This window comes from Pollicipes pollicipes, unplaced genomic scaffold (assembly GCF_011947565.3).
Source record: "Pollicipes pollicipes isolate AB1234 unplaced genomic scaffold, Ppol_2.1 Scaffold_5724;HRSCAF=6776_pilon_pilon_pilon, whole genome shotgun sequence".
NCBI lineage: Eukaryota > Metazoa > Arthropoda > Thecostraca > Pollicipedomorpha > Pollicipedidae > Pollicipes > Pollicipes pollicipes.
The window spans coordinates 50,950,436-50,964,613 of NW_023596746.1; the positions used below are offsets into that span (position 1 = coordinate 50,950,436).

At 54.2% G+C, this 14,178-nt stretch overlaps 1 protein-coding gene across 1 annotated transcript in view; it reads left to right on the forward strand.

The window, feature by feature from the left end:
- The window catches only part of unc-13 (protein unc13 homolog), a 107,937-nt gene extending 95,050 nt beyond the window's left edge, over positions 1-12,887 (forward strand). Inside the window, 10 exon segments of the mRNA XM_037225852.1 lie at positions 237-403; positions 989-1,109; positions 1,873-2,031; positions 2,791-2,925; positions 6,431-6,589; positions 6,591-6,657; positions 9,472-9,570; positions 10,011-10,173; positions 10,587-10,713; positions 11,014-12,887. Coding sequence (XP_037081747.1) covers positions 237-403; positions 989-1,109; positions 1,873-2,031; positions 2,791-2,925; positions 6,431-6,589; positions 6,591-6,657; positions 9,472-9,570; positions 10,011-10,173; positions 10,587-10,713; positions 11,014-11,190 — 1,374 coding nt within the window. The 3' untranslated portion in view covers positions 11,191-12,887.
- The last annotated feature ends 1,291 nt before the right edge of the window (positions 12,888-14,178 follow it).

Here is a 14,178-nt window from a genome sequence, read left to right on the forward strand (position 1 = left end):
TTAGGAATGGTACATGTTGTCTCCAAAAGGCTAGTGTCATATCCCGTTCTCTTTGCATGCGTGGTTAATACTTTGCACCCCACCCCATGTACACACGTCATCCATACGTTTCACGCCGTCTTCGCAGCAATGCATCAAGCCGAAGACGTCTTCTGCCGCCTGGTGAGAAAAGCTGTCGGTGGAATGGTTGACACTCCAACGGCGTGACGGCCCCCGTGTGTTGGCCGTGTCGGCAGGCGTGCATCCTTATGAACAACATCCAGCAGCTGCGCGTGGAGCTGGAGAAGATGTACAACCAGATGGGCGGCGAGTCGCTGGAGGAGGGCGCCGCCAACATCCTCAAGGAGCTGCAGCAGAGTCTGAACGCCGTGCTCGACGACCTCGCCCAGATGTTTGCGAAAAGGTCCGCCAGCGATGGCCGTGTGCTGATGGTACTCCGGGGAAGGCGTGCAGGAGCGTTTATCTCCTTGTTTGCCTGCCTCCTAAAACTGCCCCACTTAAGGAAATAAGCTTGTGTTCTCGTCAATCAAAGGCTTTCGGTAAACATTTTTGAGCGTGTCCGTGCGTTTCCATTTCGTGGCGGGTTCTCCCAGCCCAAAGGACCCCGGTCCGCGCCGCTGACCTGTCTGCCCTCATATGCGGAATGTCATGTCCGTGACACATGAAATCCCCGGGGGAAGGCTGACCGGTCCCTCGCATTGATCAGGACCGGCTTCTCGGAAAAGTCAGCTTCCGAGCGCTCTCCCGTCGCTGACATCCAGGGATGCTTCATGACCTCTCAACCTTGGGGCGGAGTCCCACCCCCTCGAGTCAGGCTGATGCTAGCGCCGTCGACGCGCCGCGGGGAGGCGGAGGGACGGCGCCGTCCGCTGTCCTTCCCACGCCGCACGCCACGTCACGGTCGAATGGTCCGAACAAGGTGATGCCGTCCTGGTAATGTCAGTGCTTGGTCTCGTCACCGTCCGACGTCTGATCCTGGGCCGGGCAGCCTGGAGCGGAAGATCGCCTCATCGGTGCAGGAGCTGGGTAATCTGCTGTCCGCCATCAAGGGCGGCGGCCAGCTTAACCAGCCGACCAACCGCAACATCGTGGCCGGCGAGGCAGATGAGGTTAGTGGCTGCCGCCTGGATCAGACGGGGGTCAGGTCTGCTCGGACGGGGCAGGTCAACTCTGCTGGGTCAGGTCAACCTGGCGGGTCATGTCAGCTCAGGTCGCCTCAGTCCGACAAAGTCGGCTCAGCTCAGGTCTGGTTCAGGCCAGGTCAGCTCATGTGGGTCTAGTCGGACCGGAAGAATCCGTCCAGGAGATCAACTCAAGTGGGTCAGTTCAAGTGGGTCAGTTCAGTTCAGGTCAGGGCAGGCAAGTCAGCTCAGGTAGGTCAGGTCAGGCACGAAAAGGTCAACCCAAATAGGGTTATTTTAACTCAGGCGGTGGACGCAAGCTAGCTCAGGTGTACCAGACCAGGCAAAGTAGATTTTAGGTACCATTCAGGGGAGACCGCCCTCCACATCCACCCCCTCAGGCCCACATTGTTAACCTTTAGTACCACCGATGGCTCAGGGCTTTCCCCACGCCCGCACACACTCTTAAGAAAAGCCTGGCCGCATCTCTGATAGGCTCAGATCAGCGTAAGCGGCTCGGGTCAGCTCAAGCGCGGCTAAGCAGTGCTTTCCACCCCGATGCGGCAACGTGCGTGCGGTCGGCCGCTAGAAGCCATCACCAGTTCCAAGCCATCTGCATACTGTGTCACGCTTAAGTCTCAGTGGCGCCCTCTCGCCACAGTGGTTTAAATGTGAAGCTCAGTGTCCGAGCGCTGGGAGTTTGCAGGCAGCGGGTGGGTCGCCGTCTAGCCCGGTCCGTGGCCTGTCGCAGGTGCTCACTCCGCTGATGGACCTGCTGGACGGCTCCCTGTCGCTGTACGCGCAGAGCTGCGAGAAGACGGTGCTGAAGCGGCTGCTGAAGGAGCTCTGGCGGATAGTCATGACGACCATGGAGAAAACGGTGGTCCTACCGCCGATGAGCGACAAGAGCGTGAGTCGAGCTATCTGAGAGGGACAGGCTATGACCGTGGATGCCTTATCGGACCACGTCTACGTTGGTCGTCACATTGAGTTATCGGACAAACGTTTGGAGGCGTCTTTTGAAATGAAACCAGGCTGATGCAGCTGTCAAGAGTGCGTATCACATCCAACTATTGTCAGACACTCTGACAGGATATCAGCTAAGTTGAGAGTTGATATTTTAATATCGTAAAGCTAGCCTGCTTGGGCGCTGGGTTATTGGCGACCAACTCCTCAGGCTTGCAAAGGCAGAAGTTTGAGAGTTTGTGACCTTATATATGTATGTATGCTAACCGGGTAGACTTGCAGGCGCTTCTCTAGCTTGGGATGTGTTCCTGAATTCGTTTGCGTTTCGTTGTTCGTAAAGGAGATTCCATGTGGCATGCAAGTCAAATGTGCGTTTGTTTTTTAGGAAATGTTTTACGTTGATTGATACGCAGCAATGAGCAGACTATGACATAATGAAACATGGGCGTCCACTGTCCATGAAGCCGTCAATCCATGTTTCACCAGACTAGACTCTGTCATTTTAAGGACTCTACTGGCTGAATTAGGCCTTAAGAGATATTGAGTAAACATTTTACTTCGCTTTGGATGTAAAAGAGTGTCTCTTTCTTTTTGGAAAGTCAACGGCTCATGAATATGATAGGCCCCTTTTGGGGCTCTGTCATTACAGTCATCGCGATTATCTAAACAGAGTAGCATCGTAACGGCGGCTTCTGCTCTGCAGATGATTTTCAAGAGCTTGACAGATAACGCGAAGAACTTGGCAGCCAATGCCAAGATAGAGGATATGTCTCGCCTCATCAAAAACCACATGGCCGGCGGCGGTAAAGACGTCAAGAATGCCATCAGCAATGTTATGGTAAGCGACCGTCAAACGCCTGAGAAATACCCAATGTTATGGTAAGCGGCCGTCAAACGCCTGAGAAATACCCAATGTTATGGTAAGCGGCCGTCAAACGCCTGAGAAATACCCAATGTTATGGTAAGCGGCCGTCAAACGCCTGAGAAATACCCAATGTTATGGTAAGCGGCCAGTCAAACGCCTGAGAAATACCCAATGTTATGGTAAGCGGCCGTCAAACGTCTGAGAAATACCCCATGTTATGGTAAGCGGCCGTCAAACGCCTGAGAAATACCCAATGTTATGGTAAGCGGCCGTCAAACGCCTGAGAAATACCCAATGTTATGGTAAGCGGCCGTCAAACGCCTGAGAAATACCCAATGTTATGGTAAGCGGCTGTCAAACGCCTGAGGAATACCCAATACGTGTTTTCGCTACAGCCCCAGTCTTAGTGATTTACTACGCCTTTTTCGTCTTCGCGACCTCTGAACTCGTGTCGAAGGCACAGCACGCCCAGTCCCTCTAGGCCGGTGCTGTTTATCCCTCTAGGGGCGCTCGTGCTGGCCGTATTTTGCCGTCGGGACTCTGCAGCCTGATAACCGGAAGCTTTTGTGTTCGTTTCCAACGTATCCGCCCCGCCCCTGTTCCATCAGCTGATTAGTGTTTGGCCAGCGTGGACACAGAAATCAGATCAACCTCCCTCCAAGGTCAGTGAGGTCATGACACGCAGCACCATGGTCCCGGGCCGGCGCTTCGTCGTAATGGCGCCGTGTTTTTGCTTTGGTGATGGGTCGTGCGGTGGGCGACATGCTCCGTTCTCCCAAGCACTGCTTGGATAGTCTTGGTGGCGGAGGTAGGTAAGTACTTTTGGCGTTGAGACTTTTAAGCGACGAATGCAACAATGAGCCTGCACAATGATCCGGTGACCGGCTGGAGTAGTTTTCTTCCCGTTGGCGTTCTTGAAGGTTGTGTGCGACCTGCTCTTGAAATGCGCCCAACGATGCAGTGGCGTTGTGTGCATGCCATGGTGGAAGTGCTTTTGTACGGTTTCCATTAGCGGTGTATGAGCTTTGTACTGGTGGGCGGCCGAGAGGCGCAAAGCGGGTGTTTTAGAATGGACGTTTTGTATTTCTTGTTAATTAGTACATAAAACAGACATTTACGTCTGTGAAAGGTGAATATTCGGATGCAGAATATTCAGATATGTCACCACATACTAGTTTTACGCCACCAGCACATAACTGTATTGCGGATCTCAACGTTAGAGTTTCGGCAGACGCCTTACCTCCACAGCGTAATGTGTCCAGCAGGCACCGCGTTCCAATACTGGCTGTGCGGAGGCAGCGACAACTTAACACGCTGGTGAACCGATACAGTAGCAGCAACAGTAACAGGGAAATGGACGGTCATTCCACTTCAACCCTGCACTCCACGCCAATAATCCTATTATTTAGTAATTCGTTAATCCATTTCATTGCTTTTTCTCGGGTCAAATTTATCTACTTTATTTGCTATTTCTGTCATTTCATTTATATATTTCAGTTGACATTTCTGTTATTGCATTAATTCATTTCAGTTACAATTTCATTCATGTTGTTTATTTATTACAGCTATCATTTCAGTTATGTTGTTTATTTATTACTGCTACCATTTCAATTGCCTCGTTTATTCATTTCATAACATTTCAATCACACTGTTTATTTATTTCATTTTATTTCAATTATGGCATCTTATTTAACCAAAAGGTAATATGTTCCGGCATATGGCCGAACAGGTGCGTCACCGGGGCATGTGCGACAACACATCTTTCTCATGAAGTAAGAGACCTGAATGAACTTGGATTTTAGAGCAGTCCGAAGCAATCTTGTGAGAGAGAAAAGTGGCTCAGGACGATTTTTGAGGTGCATTTACACGTCGTTCCCCGCGCGCCAGCGCCCGTAAGCGCCTGGCCCGACTACGAGCCCCCCGGGGCCCGGTACAGCCCGCTGCGCCAGTGGACCAGCGCCAGATCGACGCCGCCCGGTCGGCTCGTGCAGCACATCAAACTATTCCTGGATCCCATCACGGAGAGTCCGTCTCCCTGCGACAGGCGGTAGAATTTCCCCATTTTTGACGTGTCCGTCGTTTAGCGAATGGTAAAGAAACGGCTGGGCTGGTACCCACAGCGTCACACGGTGGTCCCTCTGCCACACGGTGGTCCCTGGGATGGTGCCGGTTTCACACGGTGGGTTCTCTCTTACACTGTGGTCCCGGGCTGGGTGTTGGCCTCACCGGTGGTCCCCCTGCACAACGTTGGTCCCCTGGGATGGTGGCCGGCTTACACACGGTGGTCCCCTGCCATCAACGTGGGGTTTCCACTTGGGATGGTTCCGGATTCACCGATGGTCCCACGGGCTTGGTTGCCGTCCACAGGTGGTCCGCTCTGACATACGGTGGTCCCCGGGCTGGTGCCGGCTCCACACGGTGGTCGCTCTGACATACGGTGGTCCCCGGGCTGGTGCCGGCTCCACACGGTGGTCGCTCTGACATACGGTGGTCCCCGGGATGGTGCCGGCTTCACACGGTGGTCGCTCTGACACACGGTGGTCCCCGGGCTGGTGTCGGCTTCACACGGTGGTCCCCCTGCCACACGGTGGTCCCCGGGTTGGTGCCGGCCTCACACGGTGATCCCCGGGCTGGTGCCGGCCTCACACGGTGGTCCCTCTGCCAGACGGGCAGAAGCTGTCAAGAACGGATTTTTGCCAATGGCTGCCTTGTCCATCTGGTCAAATTTGAACATCAGGTGACATGTGATGTTGAAAATGGTTTGTTCAAGGCGAGACAGTCACGCATTGGCTTCACCAGGCCATCTCAGTGAACGGCGACAACTGCCTGGACATGTATTGGGAGGCTGATGTGACTTCAGTCGAGCGAAGCTCACGTGAACACGACCCACGCTACGAGCATGACTCACCGTATACGTTCTTCATGCAAGCATTATTCAGGCGCGGCACCTGTCGGCCACATTGCACTATGACGGCATGGCGTCTGCTGTAATTCGAGCGTCGAAACTACGTGGCGAAAATGTATTTTGGGGGGAAAATAAGAAAAAACCATAATCGTGTGTTCCAGTAGGACACATTATAATGGTGCTCATCCAAGTGGTGTTTTCTATCATTGGTCCTTCAAATGTATGGTGGTCGCCTAATAAAAGCAATGGATTATAAATTGTTCAGGGCATTCGACATAATACTATGTGCTTTCCACTGGAGAATGGACCTTTTTGTGCTCCTTGCGAGCGAATAAAATACTTCGTTAAAAAACACCCGGTATATTCAACTCTGGGTTTTTTCAGTGACAATATTCGAACCAAGCGAGACAGAAGTGAACCATCGCTAGTACCGTCATTGAGACTGATCTGGGCTTGCTGCTCGCCGTTCCGATCGCGCTTTCGAAGCGGACAGCTCATGCTACCAGTCCATTCTGCCAATGCAGCATCACTCACGTTGTTGCTCATTGACCCGGTTTCTACCCGCTGCGGCAGGACATCTCCAAGGAGGCGGAGAAGAACCTGTCGCCGAAGCAGTGCGCCGTGCTGGACGTGGCGCTAGACACCATCAAGCAGTACTTCCACGCTGGTGGCAACGGCCTGAAGAAGACCTTCCTGGACAAGTCGCCAGAGCTGCAGAGTCTGCGCTATGCCCTTGTCGCTCTACACGCAGACCACCGATACACTCATCAAGACGTTCGTCACCACGCAGACCAACCAAGGTGAGCCGGGCCGGGCGTCGGCGCCGCGCTCCTTCCTTCTCGCTCTCTTGCTCCCGGGGCGCCAGCTGGCCCTCGGGCCGAGTCCCGGCGCATGCGCACTGCCATCGCACGACTCCGGGGCTCTGAGGCCGGCGCCCTGATGGCCGACGCGGAGCAGGCTGGGGAGCCCGTCTGACTGAGCTTTACGGCTGGCGGCCTGCTTCGCTGATGTGTTCTGTGCGTGGGTGGGTGAGTGAGTTGGTGCAAACGTGTGGAGTTTTTGCCGGGAGTGGATGCTTCGGTGACCAAATGCTAGACTGGATTAACTTGTGCTTTAGCTGTTCGTCTGATGCCCCGAATGGCACCTTGTCATTATGCATTATTCTAAAACTTGACAAAAACACATACATTATCGCGGTCATTACAAGTAGTGAGTGCTGCATGTTAAACGGGATCAGGCCGTAGTAACTTAAATAAAAATAACTGAATGGCTTTCTCGGGCGTCGTGTTGATGGCGCCACGTCGCCGTTCAGGAACACCTCCACACGTATCCTGTCATTGACATGTTGTGTTTATCATACAACGCTAAGGCCCCGACCGCCACCAATCATCGTCTAACTGGTCACTCCAGTACGGTCTAACTCGTCACTCTAGTTCGGTCTAGCTCGTCACCCTAGTACGGTATATGGTTGTGAGTGAGTAAGGAATGTGCCCGTGTGTCCGGTGAAACGATCGACGCCCGACGCCGTCGTTAACTGCACTGCAAACGTCTAACTCGTCACTCCAGTACGGTCTAGCTCGTCACTGTAGTACGGTGTGTGGTTGTGAGTGAGTGAGGGGATGTGTCGCGTGTGTCGTGAGGTGAAACGATCGACGCCCGACGCCGTGGTTAACTGCACTGCAGACGTGTGTTTGGATCCCAGCATCCCACAATGGCCTTCATTGACAAGGGCCAGATTCCGGACACTGCGTCCAATTGGGATCGAGGCACATTTCTGACTCTAGCACGATAAGAGTCGTCTGCTTACTGTACCAACTGCAGACACGGCTGCTTCGCGTTTTCTGTCGAGACGTGGCCTCCGCACCGTTCAGGACAAACGCAGTCTGAGGCGCACCTGCCTCTGCACAGCCTGGCTGTTTTGCGGACTCTGCTCGAACTAAGCGCATGTTTTTGCCTTGGTGTACCGCCTGCCCGTTTTTCTTCTCGCTTCTCCCACTAGTCCAGCAAAACAGGGCTAAGTTTGCCAATGGCGCGCCGGCTAGTCGGTCATCGGGGAAACCAGCGGTTCCGGAAGAGACCGATAGATGGCCGGACGACGAGCCGCCGACGGACGGCCATGACGGTATTGAGTCGCCGACCATTGAGATGGCGCAATCAATACCGCCCGATACGGCCAAGGCCAGGCGGAAAGGTAAACGCGCCGCCGGTGGGTGTCGCCACGGCAGAGAGAGAGAGAGAGAGAGCGGACCCTGTCCCCGCCCCGCCCGTGCGCAGACCCGCTAGACAAGCCCAGCCAGACGACGGTAGAGTGCGTCGCCCACCAGTAGAGCAGGCCGGGATAGAGCTAGGGGCGACCACCTGAAACATTAGTCTGCGTGTTGCGAGCGTGTTTAGCGAGTCTGCGGTGTGGGCATTGCGTCATTGCTGACACCGGTAGGGCTACATGGTGCTTGTATTTGACCTTTCAACGCGGTAAGTGGTGTAGTAATTGTATGCCTGCTTTTGTGACGCGTGTAGCTATACCGCATGACTTTCCACCAAGCTGTACAAGAAACGCACCTTTCCCCGATTTTGGGGACTACGTGAGCGGCTTGTAATTGCTGTACATCAAGGTGCTTATACTATGCAGCATATTATTCCTGACCGCACTTCATGTTCAGAGAAAAACGTTTCCGAACAGGCTGCTTGCACCGCACATATGATGCGGTAAACGAACAAACTTGGGCGCTCTCGGCAGTGTTTTTTGTGACTCATATGAGCGGCACAAATCTGCAATAACTACGCCCCAAAATATTCGCATGCTGGCTTTGTCGCTGCCATGAGGCGTTTTGGTAGGATTTTTTCTTCACGTGACATATGCCATTCATTCCCTGATGCTAACCCACCATCCCAACATGTATCCTACTATTCCGACATACGTCCCATCATTCCGGTATGTATATAACTATTCCGACATGTATCCCACCATTCTAATACGTGTCCCGGTATTCCGACATGTATCCCAATATTCCGACAGCTCTGACCCCAGTCACTCACCGACACCCGGTAGGTCACTCAGCCATTTGGCAACAAATAGACACCAGCCATTTCAGTCACCGAAACTATCGCTTCTCTACTGGGCCATTTGCTGATATTGGCACGCTCTTCTGCCCGTCGCGGCCAGTGGCATGGCTCGCTTGATTTTCGCTTTGTCATAGACTTTCTGCATTTTTCGATACTATCGTGCACTTCAATGATGATCGGACAGGGACACACACTTTAATGATGTGCCAATAACGGCCAGCGCTCTAATATCCGCCGACCCCGAGTGAACTGACATCATTGGCACACTCTTTCAGCTATTTGGCGATACTGGCCAGCACTCTCAGCTATTTCCCGACAGGCACCGCCATCTCAATCACTCGTCGATTCCGCCTTGCTGTTTCAGCCATTTAAATATTACCTGCTCTCTCATTATGTAGGTGCCGACACTGGTCCTGCTCTCAATCCTAAGCCGACACTAGCCCGTCTCCAGCCTTCTCCCAGTCCTATGTCGACTCTTATCCCCTCCCAAGTCGTTTTGGTACACTGGTGCTGCCTGTCGTTACCGGCGCTGACAGTTCCGCCGCGCGCAGACGCACCGACCGTGGAGGAGGGAGGCGTCGGCGAGATCAGCATTCAGGTGGACCTCTTCACCCACCCGGGCACCGGCGAGCACAAGGTCACCGTCAAAGGTGAGGGCATTCAGGTGGACCTCCTGACCCACCCGGGCACCGGCGAGCACAAGGTCACCGTCAAAGGTGAGGGCATTCAGGTGGACCTCCTCACCCACCCGGGCACCGGCGAGCACAAGGTCACCGTCAAAGGTGAGGTCCGACGCCCGCCAGTGAACCCCGCCGACAGGTGTCACTTGTGCATTGTCCCCATCTATGTTGCAGGTCGTGTTCAGCTCTTCATTTTGTATTGGTGGAGCACGCTGTAAGTCGGTTAAGCTGATGCTGCTGCTGCTGCCTTTACAGCTGCGTGATGCTTCATAATACGTCGTTGTTGTGAATAAACGGAGCTCGAACCCCTTCGATGACGTCCGACCGAGTCCAGCAGGCAGCGACGCGCGGCGTGGTGACGCACCGCGCGCGCCACCCCCGGCCCGACACGTGACGCCCTGTTCCGCCAGTGGTGGCGGCTAACGACATCCGGTGGACGAGCCAGTCGGGCATGCTGCGGCCCTTCGTCGAGATCAACCTCATCGGGCCGCACCTGGCCGACAAGCGCCGCAAGCACGCTACAAAGTCCAAGTCAAACAACTGGTCCCCCAAATTCAACGAGACGTTCCACTTGTGAGTGGGCCGCGCCGGCTCAGTGGCGGCGCCTGGCGGCCGCGGGCGACGGCAGGTGGCCACACGAGGCGTGTGATGGCGCTCCTCAGTGTCGACGCGCTGCTGCTGGGCCTGTTAACGTCACCGAAGCGCAGCGCGGTTCAAACGGGCTGGGCTGCATGCCTTCGTACTTTGCCAATCGTCGCGACTTGCCGCTTCCAGCTATTCACGTGCGCTAGCTGGATGAGGTGATGCGGCTGTGCACAAGCCTCGGCGAGTGACATACCATCTGAAGCTGGAGTCGAGAGCCCAACGGTGATTCTGGGGCCGCTGCGATGGGGCCTGCGCTGCTTTGCTTTGCCGGCTGTCTTGGGATGGCAGCCATTGCTTTGCCGTCGCGGGCTCCGAGCTAACCCCTACTATCCGTCCCCCAGCATGATTGGCAACGAGGAGTCTCTGGACAGTTACGAACTGCACATCTGCGTCAAGGACTACTGCTTTGCCCGGGACGACCGGCTGGTGGGCGTGGCCATTATTCAGCTGAAGGACATCGTGGATCAGGTGAGAGGTCGCCGCTCTCGTGTCCGACTGACGGCGGGAGACACCCGCTGAGCGGCTGCCAATGACGGGCCGCGAAGGTGTCGTAACTGTGTGTTGTTCGTGTCCGTGCTCGACCAATGTTCAAATGCTGTTTAGAAGGTGCAGAGTGTCACCTTCACGCATTCCCGTCCAACGAGTTTTCACGGGCAATTCATCTCCGATGGCATGTCCTGGGATCCCAGCTGTTCTGGCATCGAGGAGACCCGTGCCAAGGCTGCCGACCCTGCGAGAGAACTCACCCTCGTCCGGTCTCGGTTGCAGGGCTCGTGCGCGTGCTGGCTGACTCTTGGCAAGAGGTGTCAGATGGACGAGACCGGCTGGACCATCATGCGCATCCTCTCGCAGCGCACCAACGACGAGGTGGCCAAGGAGTTCGTTAAGCTCAAGTCGGACATCCGCTCTGCGGATCCGGCGCCGGGCGCACCCGGCTCTCAGTAGCGGGCGTCCGCTGCCGGTCCGGCCGCGCCGTCGCACGCACAACTGCCCGGCTCCCTGTCTGTGATACTGGCCGACACGCCGCCAGCTGTAGATGTCGCCGCAGTAGCGCCACCCGCCGTATAGGTGCCGCCGCACTCGCCCGGCGATGGGACCACTGACTGCTCCGTGGCGCCGGAGACGCGCCGGTCGGCGACCGGGGCGCGCTGCTCTTACAAACACGGTTCTTCCATCAGTTGGGGTGGTGAATCCGCCGGCTGGAGGAGTGCATGTCTCGCGTATCGTCCGTGTGTTCGTCCGTCTTTCAGTGAGCAGGAGGACTGTGCCCGCATTGCGTCACGTGCTGAGGCATGTCGCTGGTGGGCTATTCAGTTAGCCGAGGATCGGGTGCACACGAAAACAAGTGATGCGATTGGATGAGGTCTGGGTGGGCTTGGGTATAACTGGTTCCAGGCGGCGGTACGCGGAGTCAGCCGCCGGTGTCCCGACCCTGTACCCTTACAGCGCCTCCAGTCCACGCGGGCTGGCTCTCCCGCTCGGGTCGCAGACCGAGCGAGCGAGACCCTAGCTCTGCGGTGCCGCTGCTGCCGCCTGCCGCTGCGCTTCCGCACGAGCGGGGCTCTGTTGAGCGATCGTGGCAGTACCCGACTTCAGAGGACGTCTGCGTTGTGATTGCTGGTCATATCACGTTACGGGAATTGGTTAGCGCGGCTTGCGCGGGCTGGGGAGCTACGTTATGAGTCTTGTCGTGGGGTTGAGGACGGGTACTGTGTTCGGCTGCTCGCAAACCAGCTGTGCCCGTTTGTCTTATGGATTTTAGTTGACAGAACTGAGAATGATGAATATACTAGATAAGCCTTCCTCCTGCAATGACAGTGTTGTCCTTTATGTGGATAGTTTGTGTCACCTGGACCTTCGCGTGCAGCCTCCAGCCTGGCTCTCAGTTTGCTGTCACAGCTCGGGAGTATGGGCTGGTGTTCTGGGATGTTGGCTGCTCCCCAGGATTATCTTGTGCCTTCTGGTTCGGGGCCCGTTTGGCAATGGTGCCGAGTTGGATGAGCATCTCGCCAGCCGCCTAAAGCCTGGTCGACTCGCTCCGTGACAACACTGTTCTCAGTCGAACGCGCTGAACCACGGCACGCTACCCGCTTGCTGCGATCCAGAAAATCTACACCCCGCGAATATAGTTGACGGAAGAAGACTGGCCCCTGGCATTTGCCATCAGTACGCGTACACGAGACTCTGGCCATTCCATTCTACAGCGTTCGTTTCCTGACGGAATTAACGTGCTCCTTGATAAATGTAACCTTGAAACGATATGCTCGGCTTGTCTCATCTATGCTCTGCCTCGTATTTGTTCAAGCAGCTGTTCACGACCGTTGTGTGTGTCAAGCGTCGACTTGTGGTGAGCTGTTCAAGTTTGCTCGCTTCTGCTGGTCCGTGATCCATGATCAGTGCCCACCTTGTCCCTTTATATTCCTCTCAGTAACCTACTCCTCCGAGTGCATGTGAAAGAGGACGAACCGTATCGTACTACTATGTCAAACATGATGCGTTTATATCGGAGGACACTGCGTTGCAAAGTTATGTAAATATATGTAATCACTAGTGCGTAATGGACGCGGTAGTTGCATTTTGTATCGATATCGGATGGCGTGTACTGTTTTGTTATTCAATATATACGGAATAATAAATCTTTTTCCATGGCACACTCTATCTGAAGTCAACGAAGTCACAAAACCCACGTAGCGAGCTGCCGAGAGGCGTCCCAACCATCGGCAGCACGTGACTGGCAGGTTTTGCGCTCACAGAAACAATATGAATGAACAGCAGGTCGCTGACATATTGCGATCTGGCCACTATCGGACGACGGTTACCAGCACAGGCACGCAAGGGCGGTAGCAGACCCAGGCTGGCTGAGAGAATGGAATTACTGGGAGTTTTACGCAACAAATTTTGCTGGACAACTACTACGGACGGCTCTCTGACAGATTTAAGTATTATATATCTGACAGAAACAGCCAGCCCCATCTGAAGATGTTAGTTGGACACCAAGGAAAAACATTTTCTGAAACGAATTTTATCTCATTACTGCACTTGTTAGTAAGGCGAACTTAGAATCGCCCATGAAAGTCACCTCAACCAAGCACCGCCTGGATAGCAATCAAGCCCATCCGTCTCAAATGGCACGACGCTTTTAAACGCTGCGTAGGAAATTGATCACGTTCGTCGCAAGATGCTGCCGCCAGCCACGATTCTTACGACTAGTAATAAGCCTAGTTATTTTGTCTTTTATACTGTTTAGTATGTGAAGTGAATCTTGCCTGAAAAAGTCTGTGAAAAGCACTGATTTGATGGTCATTGGAAAAGCACTGTCCCACCACTGATCTGTGACGTCAGCACCGATATAGTATAGTTTGCAGAGTGTTTCTGGCACATGCCAAGAACCGTTTTGATTAAAGCTACTGTATTTGGCAGCATTTTATGACTCAGCTTGCTCATACAGCGAAACTCCAACGCTTTGTCATGTGCCCACGCTGCGTGGGTCAGCGGGCACAGACCAATACTAAGCCTTGCGTTTCGTCGAGCTGGGATAATCTGTTGTTATTTCATTTTCACAATTCTGTCACTAATTGGTTTGCAAAAGTGTCAGTTTTTGTCACCGATCATACGCGCTAAATAAGAAGTTTTTTCACTGCTAGAGAAAACTGTGACGCTTGCTCATGACCCAATCATGAAAGAGTCAAGTAAAGCGTTTTTACTGTCAATGCACCTAATGCCATGTCAAAGGTATCAAGTTGGTGCGATGCTCCAACGCCACACCCCCGTCAACCTTCCGACACTGCGTGTCAGCCTCGGCCAGCATGACCATTATAATGCAATTTAAGTATTATATATTCATGCACGCTATAGTCCTGTTCACAGCGCACAACTCGTGTAAGCCAGCGCTAAGACTGGTGTTGATTCGGCGAGCTCGGCGGGGGGGGGACT